General features: G+C 45.7%; 2 protein-coding genes across 2 annotated transcripts in view; both read right to left on the bottom strand.

Annotated features, from left to right (window-relative positions):
* Positions 1-673: 673 nt before the first annotated feature.
* On the bottom strand, positions 674-11084 carry LOC101918853 (butyrophilin subfamily 2 member A1-like). The gene is made up of 12 exons (XM_055807640.1): positions 10977-11084; positions 9424-9498; positions 8408-8680; positions 7678-7776; positions 6921-7014; positions 6197-6270; positions 5259-5285; positions 4680-4706; positions 3109-3135; positions 2347-2367; positions 2200-2226; positions 674-1443 (listed from the first exon to the last, which is right to left on the bottom strand). The coding sequence occupies exons 1-12, from the start codon at positions 10993-10995 to the stop codon at positions 974-976; spliced, it is 1233 nt and encodes a 410-aa protein (XP_055663615.1). The 5' UTR covers positions 10996-11084; the 3' UTR covers positions 674-973.
* Positions 11085-12496: 1412 nt separating this feature from the next.
* The window catches only part of LOC101918677 (deleted in malignant brain tumors 1 protein-like), a 48662-nt gene continuing 41087 nt past the window's right edge, over positions 12497-20071 (bottom strand). The window contains exons 28-34 of the mRNA XM_055807639.1: positions 19123-19439; positions 18029-18055; positions 15971-16300; positions 15256-15585; positions 14465-14794; positions 13616-13945; positions 12497-12765 (exon numbers count right to left, since the gene is read on the bottom strand). Coding sequence (XP_055663614.1) covers positions 12731-12765; positions 13616-13945; positions 14465-14794; positions 15256-15585; positions 15971-16300; positions 18029-18055; positions 19123-19439 — 1699 coding nt within the window. The 3' untranslated portion in view covers positions 12497-12730. The remainder of the gene's footprint in view (positions 12766-13615; positions 13946-14464; positions 14795-15255; positions 15586-15970; positions 16301-18028; positions 18056-19122; positions 19440-20071) is intronic.

Raw genomic sequence — 20071 nt, 5'->3', positions numbered from 1 at the left:
GGAGACATAGGTGGCCTCCTGGCACACCGAGCGTTGAGCCTCCCGTCTCTGCCAGCCCACCTGGAAGCAGGGATACCTCGCCTGGAGCTCATCAGTGAACTTTCATTCCTGACCAGGACATCAGCGCATTCAGTTGCTCCGGGATAACAGCACTTTAGGGGATGTCGTGCCTTTCCCTCTGCCGGCAACGCACGTGGTACCCAGCGCTCCACCGACTTCGGGCTGAGCGCCACCGCCAGTGCTGGGCAAGACCCGTCCTGCCGCTGCCATATCCAGCAGTGGAATAAAACGTCTTTTGGAAGGAAAAGAGCGGCGTCTTTTATCATCGTGACCCTGCAGCTCATTGGGACGTTTAGGGCAGGAAGAGTTAAAGGAGGGGGCACATGTTCCAGGTGTGCACTAACGTTTGGCAGGATGCTGAGCCTACCTGGCATCTCTGCATTGCTGCGGTGGAGAAGCAGATGTGTCCTGGGCTCAGTGTAAAAACGATTTAGCACCAATTAAAAACGACTTAGCACCAATTAAAAACATCGTGTAATTAACAGTGTTTTCTCAACCCACATCCTAGGAAGAAAATTAACCCTATCTCCGCCAAAACCAGGACACTGGGATACTGTTCCAATGGGTTTATTGGTCAGAAAAGAATATATAAGAAGTGCCACAAACACTGAAATACATAAATGATTCTTTATTTCAGGTAAAACGGAATAAAACTGTAATATTTCACAGGTCTGGGTTTTTACAACATTAATTCTTTGTACAAGATGGGTCCCTAAGGAATACTCCAGGGATTTTTGTCTTGACCATGGTTTTAAAAGCTGATATAATTATTATTTTTTCCCCCTTTCTGTCTGCTTTCACATCCTCCGCGATTTTCTATTTGGTTAATTTATTAATCTCCTCCTGGTCCTGTGGAAGGGTGTCATAGAGAGGGTAATTAATGTTTTTTGATTTATAGAGAGCATGCTCCTGGTTATTTGCCATTGGAGCCTGAGCTGAAGAACGGGTAGAATTTCCCGGAAGAATTAAGAGGGACAAACGCAAGGTGGCACTTTTCTTCAACGTGAAAGAAGTAGAGGATATCTGATTGCTGATCCAGGAGAACGCCGACCACCCTGCAGGGGATGCGACTTCCTACCACCTTCCCACCGGTCAAGCTGTACTCTCCCTGGGAAAACTGGAGACTGAATAAGCTCCCCTCCAGGAAAGTACTCTTGGCTTTGTTCCGCAGTTTCCACCGGACATCCTCACGCACCACCCCCAGCTCCCACTCCGGTTTGTCCCCCACCTCCACTTCCCAGTAATGTTTCTTCTCGGAAAAGCCTTCGGTGGCCACCACCACCGTGTCGGGTGGGATCTCGTGGTGGCTGGAGAGTGTGGGTTGGTGGTACATCTTACTGGTGGTGTTGGGATGGAGGCAGGTCTCATCCAGGGTGATGGTGACTTGGGAAAGGGGGAAAGGAAGAAAGGGAAAGGGGTTAAAAGGGAAGAAAAGAGGGGGTGGTGGAGGAGGAAAAAAGAAAAAGGAAACAAAAAGAAAAAATGAAAAAAAGAAAATAGAAAGAATAGAAAATAAAAACCAAAAAAATAAAAATGAAAAAAGGAACAAAAAGAAAAATTAAAAAAGAAACACAAAGAAAATATAAAAATAGAAAAATAAAAAGAAATAAAAAGAAAATAGAAAAATAGAAAAAAGAAGCAAAAAGAAAATATAAAAATGAAAAAGAAACAAAAAGAAAATAGAAAAAAGATAAAAGAAAAAACCAAAAAAAGAAAAGTTAATATGAAAAAAGGAACAAAAATAAAAAATAAAAAATAAACACAAAGAAAATATAAAAATAGGAAAAAATAAAAAGAAATAAAAAGAAAATATAAAAATAGAAAAAAGAAACAAAAAGAAAATAGAAAATTGAAGAAAAGAAAAAGAAAAAAAGAAAAAAGAAACAAAAGGAAAATAGAAAAAAGAAAAAACAAACAAAAATGAAAATGAAAAAAGAACAAAAAGAAAAAAGGAAAATCAAAAAAAAGAAAAAAGAAATAAAAAGCAAAAAGAAAAATGAAAATTAAAAAAGGAACAAAAAGAGAAAAGGAAAATTAAAAAAGCAAATTCTGGCAGCCTGTGGCTTTCTCGTGCTACAGGGGATGTGCCCTGGTAGGTACATGAGCCGTGAGGTGAGTGGCGGGCGAGGCTGGGCTTACCTGCCTTGCTTTGGGCCCTCCTGAACTCTGCCAGGAGAGAAACAGTTAATTACAATTAGGGCAGAACGCGGCAGTAACTAATCTGGGTCGCGCAGGGGGCTGGAGGGGCACAGACATGACCAAGTGGCTTTTCAGTCTCCAACTCACCCATTTCATTCTGGAGTTTTTCTGAAAAAGACAGAAATCGGTATCATCCTCCTGCACGGCGAGGCGCTCCCGTGGGGTATCGGCGCTAATGAGAGCACTCCTAAGAGTACATTAATTATCAGCTGGCCTAGGGCTCAGGGAAGGCTGCTAGCTGAGCTCGGGCGGGTGGAGGTTCTCTCAACTCACGGTGGTCATCGGGGCTCCCCGTGGGGCCAGGGGGAGAAGGACAACCCATTGGAACAATGGTTCTTCCCCGCCCTTGCAGCCACCTACGCAGTTGGTAGAGGCCTACTCTTGGGTGCCTTCACCTCCTGACGAGGGAGCCAGGAGCAGCGCCTTGGTGCCCTGAACTTAGGAGCCAGGTGGGCTGAATTTGGCCCCCCAGGAACTGTGGCCGTGCTTTGTGACCCCGTCAAGTGACAACCCCAGGCTTCACATGGCCAGGAGGTGAAACAACTCTAAAAACATGGAGTTTTACTCCTGGCTTTCAAAGATATCAGTTTTTTAGTAGGAAGGGAAATCTGTTTTCGATTCAACTACAGCAAAAAATAAAACCTCAAAGGGCTGACATGATGTTCCCTTGTTCAGATGTTCTGCATTCCAAGGCTGTGCCCAGAAAAAAAAATATTTTAAGGACAACAAAGTGTCGGCATGCCGAGGGACGCAGTGCTGCGCAGCCCTCGGTGGGAGCGGGGCCAGCTGTGGGTGATGTTTCTAATCACAATGTAAATGATCTTTAAGGACTGAGGGTGATATCCTTACCGATTGTGGCAGACATGTCTTGACTTTCTGCGAGGAAAGAAAACTAAAAGTTAGGACAACTCAAGCAGGTGGGTTATAATTATAATTATAATTATTATATTATATACACACATATATATATATACACACATACATATATAAACACACACACACATATATCTCTGTGTATATATATACATAGCGAGTGCACTATGCATTGTGGAACACTAATATATATATATAAAATGTATATATATATAATATATATGTATGTAGGATTAATCTGGTTTTATATATGGGATTATCTATATAAATACATATAGGATTATTCTGTTTATACACCTGGCGTTATATATGAATACATATAGGATTAATCTGCTTATATAGCTGGTTTCATGTATATTAATAAGTATAGGGTGAATCTGCTTACATATCCGGTTTTATATATATTAATACATATAGGATTAATCTGTTTACATGTCTGGTTTTATATATATTAACACATATAGGATTAATCTGTTTACATGTCTGGTTTTATATATGAATATGTATAGGATTAATCTATTTATATGTCTGGTTTCATACCTATTAATACATATGGGATGAATCTGATCACACCTCTGGTTTTATATATATGAATACATACAGGATTAATCTGCATGGCTGGTTTTATATATATGTTAATATATCTATAGGCTAAACCTGTTTATCTGCATAGAAAACCACACCCGCATTACATATGTTTTCTCTGGTATTAAATAACATCTTGCACAAACATTCCTGAACATAAACCATGACAAAATAAATAAAGGAAAACACCCGACACAAGAAGGGGGCGATTCCAACCCTATAGCTTCAGATATACACAGGATTTGTGCGGGGGGTTTCCCCTGTTATAATCTTTTTAATGCTGCAATCAAATCCTCCTATCATCACTTCATTCTGAGATGCAAAAAATAAAATGTTCCACTTAAATATTTGCTAGCCATGGGAAAAAAAACTTTATATAGAGAGACAGATATAAATGCCTATGTATAGATATATATATAAATATAGCTATATATTTATAGAGATATATGAATGTGTATATATATTAAAAATATATCTATATAGAAATGTCTATATATGTAAATACATATATAAATATATATATATTTAGAGAGATATATACATGTCTATGTAGATATATAGGTAAACAGATCTATATATTTATATATAGAGAGATATAAATGTCTATATAGAGATATGTAGATAAATTATCTACATATTTATATATAGAGAGAGATATAAATGTATATATATAGATATATAGATAAATATATCTATATATCTCTCCATAGATATATAGTTAAAAGGAGAGGGACTGTACACATACACATAACACAAATTTTCAATTATTTTTTTTTAATTGGAAAAGGGGAGCTCACCTTTGCAAATGTCAAGCTCCGCGAGATTTTTCTAACTCTAATATCCCAAATCCCGTAAAACACTGCTATTTATTGGAGCAGCCACCTGCCAAGCATCTTTCAGGGTATGATTAAAGAAATAACGTATAGTACTAGTGCAGAGTAGGAAAAAAAAAAATTATTTACCCTTCTGGCACCTCTGTTGCTCCTCAGCTGAAAAACAGAGGAAGAAATAGCAGAGGATGCGACATTTTCCAAGGCAAAAACTCACAGAACGTGATGGAGAATTTCAGTGGTAAAGAACATATTAATACATATATAATACATACATAATTTGTACATAATAAATACACAACACATACACAATACATACACAATACATACACAATAATGAGGCTGGGCATTAATAATAGCAATAAATTCAAAACCGCATAAAATTCAGAATATAAAAAAATATATTTGGAATATTAAAAAATTCCAGACTGGGGGGGAGGGGGGAGATAAATTGTCCTCTGAAGGTCCCCACCCTGTAGAAGGTGTCTAGATGATTAGCTTAGACCACAGATGTCACATCCACCAGCCAAAACCAGGTGATGTTGAAGATAATGACACCAGGGATCATTAATTTAATCAAAAACTCCAGACCAGGCGGACATTTTTAATTATGGGCCCTCACGATAATGTAATTTTTGGAAATATAGAGGATTCTTCCACCCAAGGGATGCTCAAACCCAACATGACAAGGAAACAAAAAGATGCTCTTACCCAGTTTTTCCTTGAGTTCCTCAATCTCTGAAAAAGAGAATTTATTTATTTAATTTAAATATTAAAACACTATTTCCACTTGTTTTTTTTTCAATGCAAACGCATTAGGTTTTCAATCTGTTCCCCTCTGTCCTGTATAGCGAGAGCTGAGATCAAGTGAAATTGTCTGAGCGCCACAAAAATGACCGAATTTCCCCCTGCTATAAGGCAGCCAGATTTCATACGAAAATTTATAAATAAAATCATATAAATAAAATTAATATAAATCTCAAAAAATTAGAAAAAATCTCTCTACTTTTCTACTGTCCTAACCAGCCTTTATAAGAATATTTTATACACAATTTGATGCATAAAATTGTAGAAATAAATGTAAATTGAAAAAAAAAATCAAAATGATTGGCAACCTCAAATTCCAGCCAGCGATCGAACCGCCACAGAATTAGTCATCTTTGTGGTAGGCATCAATTATCTTTAAGTGGTCAATATAGAAGTGTTGTATATATAAATAAATTTTAAAATATATATTTACATATACAACACATATACTATCTGTATATATATTTATATACTTCAATATATTCTATTACTTAAATAGATCTAAATAATTCGGGTATGTTAAAAACTATTTTTTAAAATTTGGTATGTTTAAATATATTTAAATAATTTGGGTATATTCAAATAATTTGAATATATTCAAATAGATAAATATATAAATTTTGTCTATCTATTTATATATAGAAACACACTTTATATCTATTTATATATATAAAATGTCTATCAACCCATGGAAATATCGCGATGGTATTTTTGAAATTTAATTTTGTAAAAGCAAACCAGTTACTGGTATTTCCTCAGCTCAGTTTTTATCTGGTTCTAAAGAATCGGAGAGATTTCTTGAGAGAAGTCACTGGGGAAAAAAATAAAACCCTCTTGCTTACCTTTTTTGATTTCCATTTGCGCATTTTCTGTGGAGAAAGAAATATTTTTACACCCTGAAAGCAATTCTTCAAAACTTCAGTTTTAAAGACTCTACAGAAGTGATTAAGCCCTGACAAATTGTCATCATATTATATACATACATATATTATATATATACGTGAAATAAAAATGTATATTAAAAGAAATTATGTATATAATATAATCTATATTATATACATACGCATGTATGGATCAAGCATAAAACACACTGTGACATCTTGTTTCCTCCTCATTTCTCATCAGGAATCAGTCGTGGGACGGTTTTTCTGCACCAGCTGCACGTAAGGCAACTTACTGCCCAAAGGCACCCAAGCCGGAGCCTACAGGAGGTAAGGTCCACCAAAATCCCAACCTCTTGGAGTCTTAGGAATACAGCTAATTACCCCACAGTTTGTACCACTAAGTCTTAGGAATATAACTAATTACCCCATGGTTTATACCACTAAGTCTTCCGAATACAGCTAATTACTCCATGGGTTATACTGCTATGTGTTAGGAATATAACTAATTACCCCATGGTTTATACTACTAAGTCTTGGGAATACAACTAATTGCCCCATGGTTTATACTGCTAAGTCTTAGGCATATAACTGATTATGCCACAGTTTATACCGCTAAGTCTTAGTAATACAGCTAATTAGCCCCACGGTTTATACCACTGGCCACCATTTCTAGCGTTGCGCCTATTTCTCATGACGCTCACGATGACCTATAGCATTAACGCACCTTGTATGTACGGTATCAGACTTACTTTCGCGGGTGATCGTCTTCTCGTTCTCTGAGTGAGAGGAGGGAGAGGGATAGAGAAGGAAAACATTACGTTACTATCACCTTGCCTATAGGTTTTCAAAATAAACTTTTGTAAATTTCATGTTCGGTGAGGGAGACAATGTCAAAAGTCTTGGTTTGCCTCTACATCCTCCATGAAAATTATAAATCCTACGCAATTTAAGGAATAAAAATCAGCGATGCTGAAAGCAGAAATAACTCAGACATGGCATGCTGTCACAGCAACACATCGGTGTCAGGAAACAGCTTATAAAGCAATTAAATGGCTTGCAAATAAATCAAGCCCGCGGGTACCGCTGGGTTCACCAATATTTCAGTCACCCACAAGAATCGCTTTGTTTCAATAGCCATAATTTAACTTGCACTTCCTTTAATTACTAGGGTAGTAAGTTAATTTGCAGCGATAAATGTGATTGCACAGGTTGATACGCCGAGGCGTTGGGGTAGGTGAGGGATGCGGGAAAAGGAATATGCGAGGAAAGGAAAAATACAGCAAAAAGCTGCGGCTGAAGCATCAAGGGGGTGATGCTCGTAATCCACTCCCCCCCTCCCTGTATAATTCCGGAACCAGCATTGTAATGACACGGTGACATCGTCTTTCAACGGGATCGGATGAAGCATCCCTCGCTTGAGTGTCAGGAGCGGGACTTACTTCTGAGCTTATAAATCGCGGCGATCACCAGGAATATGCTCAAGAGCAGGAGCATGACAAACGCCGTCAGCCAAGGGGAGGTGGCAGGGAAGAAGACATCTGCAAATTATTTCAGAGGGTCAATGGTTTTCCTTGGACTAGCCCATCGCCTACACAAAGTGTATCCTCTACACTTTGATGACGCACCCACTAAAGCGTAATTTCCCATTCATTAGTTAAAAAATTCCCCAATTAAGCCCACATAATTTCCACGAAGGAAATTTGGGTCTAATAAGCCCACTCTAATTTCCACGAATTTGGAAATTTGGGTCTAAATTTCATTTGTAGGCACCTGTAGGAGCAGTTCACTGGGACCATTACTGGGTGTTTTATGAAGCACCATCAGTTATTTTCATGAACTGCTGGCATTGGGCATTAGAGCAATGGGAAGAGAAGAGAAGAAGGAAGAGGGACCAGCATCCTCCATCCTTACACTACCCAAGAACGAGGTTTCCTTCCACCCCGATGGCTTCACACCCCTGGAAGGCTGCTTTTGTTATTAATATTTCGGCAGCGTTTAGGAGTCACCCGTGGAAACTCACGGTGCAAAGGCCAAGAAGCATCACAGAAGAAAAATTATGAAAATGGATGACTCTGTTCCACCAGAAATTTGGGTTCCTGGAGGAACCTGCCCGGCATGCTCATTATTTTTCCTCACAGGTCTCAAGGACTCATAGCTCTTCGCTCGTACCCGCAATAACGACAGAAGACTCTGTGGATGTTTTCAACAGTTTATCAATTATTTTGCAGGACATAGAGTTTCCAGATCCTGGTTTTAGAATGATGGAGCTGCCGGCGTTACCAGTGGTGGTACCACTGGTGAGAGGAGTTCCGGTAATGTTGTCTCCTCTACCATCTGTCCACAACAGCTGGACTTGGGCAAACAACCTCTCGGAGAAACATTTCATTCGGATACCGCTGTCCTCGTAACCATCCAAGACAAGCAACGGGTCATGGCCAACACCTACGGAGGAGAGAGACAAACGGGGGAGCTGTGCTTAGCGGCCACAGTGGGTTTAGAGGCTAAAGGGGAAGAAATCCACGAGAAATTGTGGATTTAGGATGCCCTACAACCGCTTTCCCTGCCAAAGTTGCAGCCCATCGCCTACGAGCTCAGCAATGCCCTCCCACAGCTCCTATCGGCGGTGGCAGCTCTCTCATAAATACAGAAATATTTACAGAAATATAGAAACAAAACAAATAAAGAGAAGCAAAGGGGCGTTTGCAGTTGTTAAAAGCCATCCTCGTTTCAAATGACTGTCATCCAACCCATCAGAGTCAAAATTACTGCCTCCCTTTGTAGTGTTGATGGCGGTATTATCTAGGTACGCCCATCTCAGCGTGCTTTAGCCCTCTAAAAGATAAGTATCTCCACAGTCACCTTGTAGAGAAAACATGGAGAAACCACGTTCCCTACAGAAGAGTTAATTCCCTGGGAAGATGGGAATTGGAGATAAATCAGACATATTACGCTCCGGGAGAGCCTGTCTTCTCCTGTTGACTGTACAGCTCCCCTGTAGTCAATGCGAACATTTGCAGTTGAGCACACTGCATATCTCAGCACCACGATATCCAAAGGAATCACCTAAATCTGGACCTCTTTCAGTTGAGAAGGAAGTCGCGGGGGACCGACGCTTCAAACCTGTTCGTTGTCTCAGGAAAGGATTTAGTACAAAGGGAAACAAAACCACGGCCGAGCAAAACTACCTGCGGTGGGGTGATGTGGAGAAACCAACACGAAGGTGAAGATGACTGCCGTCACCTGGCCTGAGAGCCCCATACCTATGGGGAAGACAAATGCCAACATTTGACTTCAAGAGAAATGACGTGGGGTCTTGCGCGGTTGAGTTCCGTCAAACCCCCATTGACTTTGAGGTCTTGGTGCCTTCTTGTATGCATCACCCCCATGCCTACTGCACCCCTGGTAAGCCCAGGGAGCAACTCAGCAGCTAGCGAAGTCTTGTGATGGTTCTCGTGGTCATGGAGACCCTCGAACACCACCAACAGCCCTCGGCTATTAAGAAGTGAGCGATTCCCGAGCTGGCCGGGCACGGGTCGCACCAGTAGTACCAGCTACCAGAGCTGAGATGCTCGGGATTCCAGGGAATGGGTGGTCAAAAATAGAAAAGGAATGGAGAGGAAAAGGGTGGGGTGGGGTGGGGTGGGGTGGGGTGGGGTGGGGTGGGGTGGGGTGGAAAGGTAAGGCAAGGCAAGGAAAATGGAAAGGAAAGGAAAATGGAAAGGAAAAATAGAAAAAAGAAAGAGAGAGAGAAGAGAAGAGAAGAGAAGAGAAGAGAAGAGAAGAGAAGAGAAGAGAAGAGAAGAGAAGAGAAGAGAAGAGAAGAGAAGAGAAGAGAAGAGAAGAGAAGAGAGAAGAGGGAAGGGAAGGGAAGGGAAGGGAAGGGAAGGGAAGGGAAGGGAAGGGAAGGGAAGGGAAGGGAAGGGAAGGGAAGGGAAGGGAAGGGAAGGGAAGGGAAGGGAAGGGAAGGGAAGGGAAGGGAAGGGAAGGGAAGGGAAGGGAAGGGAAGGGAAGGGAAGGGGAGAGGAAAGGGGAGAGGAAAGGGGAGAGGAAAGGGGAGAGGAAAGGGGAGAGGAAAGGGGAGAGGAAAGGGGAGAGGAAAGGGGAGAGGAAAGGGGAGAGGAAAGGGGAGAGGAAAGGGGAGAGGAAAGGGGAGAGGAAAGGGGAGAGGAAAGGGGAGAGGAAAGGGGAGAGGAAAGGGGAGAGGAAAGGGGAGAGGAAAGGGGAGAGGAAAGAAAAAGCACAACATATTGCAAAACACATTAAAAAAAAAAAAGTGCCGTGAAAATTAACAGCAAGTGCCTGGCAACTGCTCTGTTGAGACTGCAAAGCCAAGATCACAGCAAATATAAAGCCTGCAACAAACACCTCAAACAGGGAGAAAACCACTGCACACCAAGTGCAGAAGGTCCAAGCAAGGGCAAAGAGAAGGGTGAACAACAAAAATGAAACTAATGCATTACCCCACAGGAAAAAAAACCCAACAAAAATACCCAACAAACAAACAAACAAAAAAAAAAACCACAGAAAGGAGACGTGGAGTAAGGGATCTGTGCCATTGCACGGTATCAGTGCTCATCTGGGACTTCCCAAAGGGTCTGTCCCCATCCCACATCCCACTGTCCGAACATGGATTGCTCTCCATGAAATCCAACCCTACGCAACCACAAAGCCAAACCCAACAGTAAGCACGGCATCAGGACGGGTGGGTATTAAGGTACGTTTGGGGTTTTTCTCTCACCCAAGCAGCAGTTCACCATGAAAACATCCACCCAAAGCAGAGCTTCACCAGGATTAATTCACAGATCTTTCAGGATAACGCCGAAAATGTCTGCAACCCAACCCAACCCAACGCAACCCAACCCAACGCAATGCCTGCAGGAACCAGAGGGCTAAGAAAACATCTGGAGCTCTTCCCTGGAGGAGCAGCCAAATAAAACATTTCTTCAAAAAAAGAGAAACACCAACCTGGTTTTCACCACCCTGGAGTCCCAGCAACACAGAAGAAATCTGCCTGCAGGTGCTTACACCTGTTGGCAACACTCAGCTGGCTGCTGTCACCTTTAGACCTGCTCAGCCGCCGCAATCCTGACCATAAAACCAACTCTTTGATCTTCCAAGGGTTACCCATTAACTTTTGCAACGTGGTACAGTGAGAGCAAAAGAAAATAAAAACAGTTGGGGCTGGGGATTTATGCTATTGATGGTCAAATACACTACGGTGACTAGGAAAAAGCGTAAAGAGCCCTCAAAAAACTTCAGAGAGCTGTGGGAAGTGGACCCCAAGAAACCAGTAGGGTTGGCCAATAATTTACAGTTAATCTAAAAGCAGAATCGTTACTGGGAAAAGGAATGGCTGTTATCGATCGGGTTGTAAAACACGCATTGTTTAACCACCCTGGTAGCTGCTTGATGTTTGCCTTCGTTCCAAAGTACTCATGCAAGGACAGGTGTAGAAGACCTGGAGGTAAAAGTAGGTGGCTGGACTGTGTCCCACCCTGAAAAAAAAAATAAAATTAAATCAAAGTAGACACGCAGCTGAACATCCCATTCCTGCGAGTCCGCGCGATGCTCTGCGTTGTACTCAGGTCACCTCCAGCTTCACCTCCTTTCTGCGTCCCCAGAGCCACCCTGAACTGGGGGAACCTCCCAAAACCATGATGATACGAGCTGCTTTAGACCTGCTTGTGGAACGGGGTGGCCTGGGGTGGTGGTGGGGATCCCAACAGATCCCGAGGAATTGGGGATGCCTTGAGCTGGCCACCGAACATGGAGACATGTGAAGAATTTTGCTCTGGTTTGCTGGGCTTGAAGCATTTGTGCCAGCAGGCATGAAGCACAATGCTTTTTGGAACGAGGAAACCACCACATAAAAAAAAAATGAGTTGGAGGCCAAGTCTTCATGGGACATCACCAAAAGGGAAAGTTCTCCACCTGTAAAGCACCAGCTTTGGTCTGTGGGCAAAGGGAAGAGGGAAAAGGGTGGATTTGTCCCCTTTGGGGGGCAGGTCATCGTCCCCCCGCTAAGGAGGGATGGAGAAACCTTCTGAGAGAAGCTTGTGTGATGTGATGTCCACACCCCAAGGCTCTCCACGGTTGTGGAGGTAAATGTGGGACACCTGAGGTGGGACACCTGAGGTGGGACACCGTTGGGATAAATACCCATCGCATTCATCCATCGCATAAATATTCATCCTGGTGGATCAACAGCTCGCCACCAGGGAGCGGAGGTCCACGAGCAATCTCTGAGACAGCCAGATGTTCAGTTTTAAGGGAATTTTATTGGTATTTTGTGACATTTGCTTGGGAATAATGTGTTGGGTTGGGTTTCCCATCAGGGCAGTTACAGCCGAGATCAAAGGATGAGAGAGAATGGTTTTCCAAATCCCGGCTCCTGGTACGGCGCATTGATGGTTCCATCCCTGCCCGTTGCCACCTCTGCCAAATCCTGCTGGCCCATCTCCCTGCTGCAAGGTGAGCGTGGGCTGGTGGCACTCATGGTGCTTCTGGCTCCTCCAGGTTCTTGCTGGCTGTGGAGAAAGGGAGCAAGGTAATGGGAAAATCCTGCTCCCGCGAATTTTCTGACACCAAAACTACCTGCTAGAAGTGACAAGGACTCTGCTTCTGAAGAAGGTCCACAAGTCGGGTTATACCCAGAGATTTGAGGCTGTCAGGAACCCAACACCTGAGCTTCAGGCAGGGTCCTGAGGGAGCCAGGACAGGACTGCATCAACCGCTGCCCCTGCCCCTGATGCACAACGAGGTGCTTGATCCAAGGGTCTGCAGCATGTGGTCCTGACAGTGACCCCCTGTGTAGCGCCCAGGGGAAATCCAAGCCCCTACAGCCCTGCTCCTCCATGGTGGCACCAGCCAGACACCCAGGGATTCCCCGCTTCCCCCATGAAAGGTCTGGCCGAGCTTCTCTCCCAAGAAACAGGGCATGGGAAGTCACGCTCCCTGTGAAGAAGGGCTCCCAAGAGCTTCAGAGGTTTACTGAGTATTGATGATGCACCATCACAGAGGCTTCTTGCCCCCAGAGATGCTCATCATCACCCCCTGACCCAAAGACTGCCCCACCTGCCCTCTTTCTGCCCTTTGGGAGCTGAAATCCCCTTGCCAGCATCTCCCCAGCAGGATCCACCCCACAGTCAGGCTGCCACCAGCGTGTTTCCCTCTGCTCGACCACTGCTTCTCTCCCACCGGCTGGTCCCACCACTTCCATCCTGACCAGATGCTCTACATCCCTTGTGGCTCCCTGCTGGATCCATCCCCCTGCATCATCCTGAGCTGGGGCGGAGTCTTCCCACGATTCCTCTTCCTTCTCCTGCCACCCAACCTGTTGGAAGTGTTTGTGGTCCCCATGTCACTTCAGGTAGTCACCTGCACAAATGACGTCAGCATCTTCCCCATGATAGCAGTTGTGTTCGCCCCACGGCCTGGCCGGGCAGTCGGAGATGCTCTTCTCCGTCCCGTCGCACTCCACGTCGTCCAGCCAGATGATGTCTGAGCCTCGCCCATAGCGAGCGCCTCCCAAAGCTGACAGCGGTGACCCGCAGCCCACCTGCTTGCACACCACCTTGGCATCCTTCATGTCCCAGTGGTCATCACACACGCTGCCCCACCGGTTCTCGTGGAGCACCTCCACTCTCCCAGCACATTTATTTGGACCATCCACCAGCCGGACCGGTCCTTCCTCGGGAATATCCACCTCTGCAGCAACACCCAGAAAAATAAAGGTTAAAGGAGCATCCTACGCATCCCACCGTTGGTGGAAAGCAGGTAGGCTCAGCAGAGGCTCCGTGTCTCCAAGCCCACGGGGGAGGTGGGCTGTGGTGGAGAGGAAGGCAGCTGTGGGGAAAGGGCAGGAGGAAGACTTCCAGGGTTTCTTGATGGCTTCAGGCTCTACTCTGTGTCTTCTCCAAGAAGTCTGCTGATGCTAACCACCCCAAAGCCCAGTGGTGGGACAAGGGAGCAGAGCAGCCTCAGGTAGGAGAGGATTTAACGTTCCCCCTGGGTCAGCTGCATCCATGTGTCCTCCCTGGGTCACCAGCCAAGGGCTGGCCACAGCGATGGGATCAGTTAACCAGCTTCATCCCCCCCCCGATCCTACCAGCAGGCACTCATGGAGCTGCACAGGGGTCAGGACCTGATGGTGGCAGGAGTGGGGATGCGTGTGGTGGGATCTGCCCATCCAACATGCAGGATGGGGCATGGAGGGGGGGGAGTTACCTGAGCACTCCACGCTGGCGTCTTCTACGTGGTTGCAGATGTTGTCCCCCCACGCCTTCGCCTCGCACTCGGTGAGGGACGCCTCTGTTCCTGTGCAGTTGAGGTCGCTCAACCAGATCTGGCCTTGCCCTTCTCCGTATTTGGATTCCCGAGGTGCCGAGAGCGCCGTCCCGCAGCCCAGCTGCCGGCACACCACCTTGGCCTCCCGTAAATCCCACCGGTCATCGCAGACGGTGCCCCAGATGCCCTCGTGGAGCACCTCAACTCTTCCAGAGCAGCGGTGGGGTCCACCCACCAGACGGACCGAGGTGGAAACGGTGATGCCCGAGTCTGCAGACGCATCCAGAGAGGGCACACTTAGACCGTGCGTTGATGTTCCTCCTCTCCACCAAGCATCCCAGCCCTCCTCCACCCACAGCAGCCCCTCCTCCACACACACGACATACAACTGTCCCAGCAAGAAGCTCAACGGTAGACTTAAAGGTCAAGCTTGAGCTGAAGAAGAATGACCACAGAGCACCCCAGCTAGTGGAAAGGGGAGAACCTCCCAATCTGAAGACTCCTTCCATGGTGTAAGAAGCCCAGGCTACCAGGAGGGGAGAACCTCCCAATCTGAAGACTCCTTCCATGGTGTAAGGAGCCCAAGTCACCAGTAGGACCATTAAGTCCACCTACTCTAGTAGGAGAGTGCTCCGTAGGAAGGCCTTGTTCCTGCCCAAGGTCATGCCCACATTGACTGTTGAGGACACCCAACGCGTGGTAGGTCAAAGCTTGGAGAACGGATTGATTACCTGCACAAATCGCACTGGCATCTTCTCCATGGTAGCAGTTGTGTTCCCCCCATGGCCTCGCTGGGCAGTCAGCGAGAGCAGCTTCCCCCCCCGTGCAGTTCACATCATCCAACCAGATGGTGTCCAACCCTCGTCCAAACTTGGCCCCGATGGGTGCCAGCACTGCATCGCCACAGCCCAGCTGCTTGCAGACGACTTGGGCATCATTGAGATCCCAGTCGTCATGGCACACGCTGCCCCACTGCTCTTCATGAAGCACCTCAACCCTTCCAGCACATCGGTTGGGGCCTCCCACCAGCCGGATCGGTCCCGGCTCCGGTATTTCTGTTCCTGTCAAAAAGGAACAAGGGAGATGGTTTGGGATGAGTCTCCGTGCCAGTATCACCTGGAGGAAGCGGAATGTCCCATGATGCACCAGAAGGACCTCTGCTCATCCCAAGGGAAGCAGCTCAAAGGCTCTCCTCTTAACTTCTGGCTGAAGAAGGAAAGCCAAAAGAGAAAATAGGATCAGGATGGGGGCTGACAGGGAAGCAAGAGGACAATCTGCATCTGCTCACACCCATGGGGTCATCTCAGGGATACAACTTCTCCAGGTCAAGCGGGGGAGGAAGCTGGAGCCAACAAAGTCATCCTGCACCCCTGACATCCCAACAGGATGGGTTTTTTTGCACCCCAGCTTGCATGGGGCTGGCAGGAGAAGACCCCTGGGAGTTACCTGAGCACTCCACACTGGCATCTTCCACGTGGTTGCAGACGTTGTCCCCCCACGCCTTCGCCTCGCACTCGGTGAGGGACGCCTCCTTCCCCGTGCAGTTGAGGTCGCTCAACCAGATCTGGCCTTGCCCTTCTCCGTATTTGGATTCCCGAGGTGCCGAGAGCGCCGTCCCGCAGCCCAGCTGCCGGCACACCACCTTGGCCTCCCGTAAATCCCACCGGTCATCGCAGACGGTGCCCCAGATGCCCTCGTGGAGCACTTCAACTCTTCCAGAGCAGCGGTTGGGGCCACCTTCCAGGCGGATATCCAGGCTGGTGGGGGCTACATCTTCTGGAGAGAGCAGAGACCCCAGGATGAAGGCAGGGAATGAGGGAGACAGTGCTCTCACCCCAGAGAGGTGCCTTTATTGTCCAACCGGGAGGAAGAGAAGCATCCCAAAGATCTGGGATGGGATGCTAGCATCCCAGATCCCTGGGATGGTATTCCAGCATCCCAAATCTTTGGGATCATATTCCAGCATCCCAAATCTTTGGGATTACATTCCAGCATCCCAAATCTTTGGGATTACATTCTAGTATCCCAAATCTTTGGGATCGTATTCTAGCATCCCAAATCTTTGGGATCGTATTCTAGCATTCCAAATCTTTGGGAACTGAGTATTCCATCATCCCAAATCTTTGGGTGGGTTTTTTAGCACCCTAAATCTTTGGGATTGTATTCTAGCATCCCAAATCTTTGGGAACTGGGTGTTGTAGCATCCCAAACTTTTGGGATTATACCCTAGCATCCCAAATCTTTGCAATGGTATTCTAGCACCCCAAATTTTTGGGATTGTATTTTAGCATCCCAAATCTTTGGGATCATATTCCAGCATCCTAAATCTTTGGGACTATTCTGGCATCCCAAATCTTTGGGATAGTAGGCTAGCATCCCAAATCTTTGCAACCATTTTCTAGCATCCCAAATCTTTGGGATTACATTCTAGCATCCCAAATCTTTGGGAAATTATTCTGGCATCCCAAATCTTTGGGATTGTATTCTAGCATCCCAAATCTTTGAGAACTGGGTGTGCTAGCATCCCAAGTCTTTGGGATCATATTCTAGTACCCCAAATCTTTGGGATTGTATTCTATCATCCCAAATCTTTGGGATAGTAAGCTATCATCCGAAATCTTAGTGATGGTATTCCAGCATCCCAAATCTTTGGGATGGTAGGCTAGCATCCCAAACCTTTGCAAACTGGTTTTGGAGTCGGGAACAGCAAAATCTGTTCTGGGATACAAACCACCGGGTTCATTTTTGACCGCAAAGGGAGAGGTGTAGCCCCCCCAGACCTACCCTGCTAATCAGCATCTGGGTAATTTTCCCTGTAATTAAGGATTGTGTCCCACAGGAAACGTTCCTACAAGGACTGGAAAGAGGGAGGAGAAAACTGGGACCTTTCTCCCCATTCCCTAAGGGAAGGGTCAGGTTTGCCCAGCTACCGGCAGCAGTTACTGGGCGCTGTCATGAATCCTCAGCACAGGAGTGGGAAGGATCCTCGGTCCCACTCCTGCTTGTTGGATCCACCAAGACACACGATCCTTCCCAAAACCTGGCTCCGAATCTCTGACCGCAACCCTGCCACCTTAACAAGAAGAACCAAACCCCTCGGGATACCCTTATCCCTTGGCACGGATCTGGGATGCTGCAGTGGGAAAAATTCCGGGACTGAATCCCTGAGTCACCTCCACAGAGCCAAGGGGACACCAGGCGTTGCTCCATGGAGATCAGCCCCCAGCGTGGAAAATATCCCCATTTGGGGTTCAAGTTTGCTCCAACCAGCGTCTGGTTTGCCAATATTTTGGGGCAGCACCACTCCTTCCCCCCCACCCCCACCCCGTACCCCTCCCCAGATATCCAGGAGATCATCCAGGAGGTCTTCTCCATCAGTGAATCCAGAGAAAGTGCTTCCCTCCCCCGCAGGAACACAACTAAATTCCCAGATCGGACGCGGCATCATTCTCCACAATGTCTTAGGACAATGCTCACCCTCTGCTCCCTGCCGCACTCACTCACCTGCCTGCAGGACTCCGGCCAGGAGAGCTGAAAGCAGAAAAAATTGGGAATATTAGTCCAATTTGGGGGGAATTCTGCAGAGCGTGGAGACGCAGGATGGCAAAATGCCGGGAAAGAGGAACAATTCTGCGCACTCCCATCATTGCTCCTAAATCTGGATGTTAACGGGCTTTGCGCATCCTGCCGCGTGCCCATGGGGATTGCTGGATAAAGGTTGGAGGAGGAGGAAAAATGTGGGGAATAAATAGGGTCTGCTGGGAAAATGGAAAAAAATTATTTTGGGGGGGTGGGGTGGGTGGGAAGATAATGTGGAAAATAGCATAAGAGAGGAAGTGGGATCACTCGTGTCCGGATTCCTTCGCCCGGAAGTCGGAATCCGGGGAGATTATTGTCTTTACAGGATCGCGGCATGGTTTGATGTCGGGATCTGAGCGTCGAGGCGGGTTTCCTGCGAGGGATCGAATGCCACCGGCTCGGGCTGGGCAAGGAGCGGCGGTGGGAGAGGGGACGCAGCGGGGGAGGGGATGCAGACCCAAAGCAGGGAGAAAATAAATAATTGAATGAATAAAAAAAGAGATGGATAGATAGATGGGTAAATAAATAAATATTTAAAAAAAAAAAAAAGAAAGAAAGAACGAAAGAAAGAAATAGATGGGTAAATAAATAAACATTTTAAATAAATTAATAAATTAATGAACTAATTAATAAATAAATAGATGTGTAAATAAATACATAATTCTTTTTAAAAAATTAATAAATAATTTAATGAACAGATGGGTAAATAAATACACATTTTTTAAAAAAAATTAATACATTAATAAATTAATGAGTAAATAAATAAATATTTTGTAAAATTTAATAAATAAATTAATGAATAAATCAATAGATAGATAAATAAACAAGTTTTTAAAAATTTAATAAATAAGTAAATCAATGAATAAATAGATAGGTAAATAAATTTAAAAAAAAATAAATAGATGGGTAAATAAATAAACTAATGAATAAATAAATAGGTAAATATTAATTAATTAATTAATTAATAGAAAAAAAATTAAAATAATAAAAGAACCCCAAAAAAATCCCACCTCACCTACCCCAGAGACACGCCAGGAGGACAGGCTTCATGACGGCAGCAAAGACACAAAGCGCAGGATGGGGAGGAGGCAGAGGAGTACACAAGGCACCGGCTATTTGAGAAGTCCCATGTCCTCCTCCCCCACCCCCCGGCTCCACCCCAACCCCCTCCCTCTGGACCCCGCGGTGGGTCCCCGGCATGGTGGGAGAAGCCCAGCCTCTACCAGGAAGCGACTCTGGTGCCACCGGCGTCACGTCGGCGGTGGGATTGTGAAATTTGGTTTTCGGGAAGGCGCTGAGCAAACAAGTCCTCAGGGGACAGCCCGTTCTGGACCATGCATGGGGGGAGGGGTGGTGGGTGGTGGGGGGTTGGTGGGGATTTTTATTTTTTTTAATTTTTTGGTTTGCAAGTTGCTTTCCAGGACTGTGGGAGTAGAACGTTACCACGTCCGGGGCTGGGCTCCCCAGTTTGAGAGACATGGAGCTACTGGAGAAGGTCCAGTGGAAGTTACAGAGGTGATGGAGCATCCTGGTGAGGAAAGGGTGGGAGAGCTGGGACCGTTTAGCTGGAGAAGGGGAGGCTGGGAGGGGACCTTGTCAACATCTTCCAGTGTCTTGAGGGTGAGCATCATGAGGATGGGGCCAAGGTCTTCTTGGTGGACGGGCGCCAACCACAACTCAAGAAGTTCCATCAGAATGAGGAAAAACTTTAATTTTGAGGGTGACGGAGCACTTGGGAGAGGACCTTGTCAATGCCTACCAGTATCTTCAGGCTGAGCATCAAGAGGATGGGGCCAAGGTCTTCTTGGTGGTGCCCACTGACAGGACAAGGGGCCATGGGGACCAGGCACAACCCATGAAGTTTCATCAGAATATGAGGAAAATCTTTGAGGGTGATCACTTAGGAGGGTTTTAGATTATTTTTTTCAATTTAATTTTCAAATTCTAATTTTGTTTTTAATTTTTTTT

The sequence above is a fragment of the Falco peregrinus genome, chromosome 6, assembly GCF_023634155.1.
Source record: "Falco peregrinus isolate bFalPer1 chromosome 6, bFalPer1.pri, whole genome shotgun sequence".
NCBI lineage: Eukaryota > Metazoa > Chordata > Aves > Falconiformes > Falconidae > Falco > Falco peregrinus.
The sequence above is the reverse complement of the archived record's forward strand: the minus strand, read 5'-3'. Positions and strand labels throughout refer to the sequence as shown.

Bases quoted from the DNA above. Each gene is read 5' to 3' on its own strand.
- LOC101918853 (XM_055807640.1), bottom strand. The intron at 7,015-7,677 runs GTAAGTCCCGCT...CCTCTCACTCAG, and splicing joins CGCGATTTATAAGCTCAGAA to AGAACGAGAAGACGATCACC. The intron at 2,368-3,108 runs GTAAGGATATCA...TGTCTTTTTCAG, and splicing joins AGACATGTCTGCCACAATCG to AAAAACTCCAGAATGAAATG.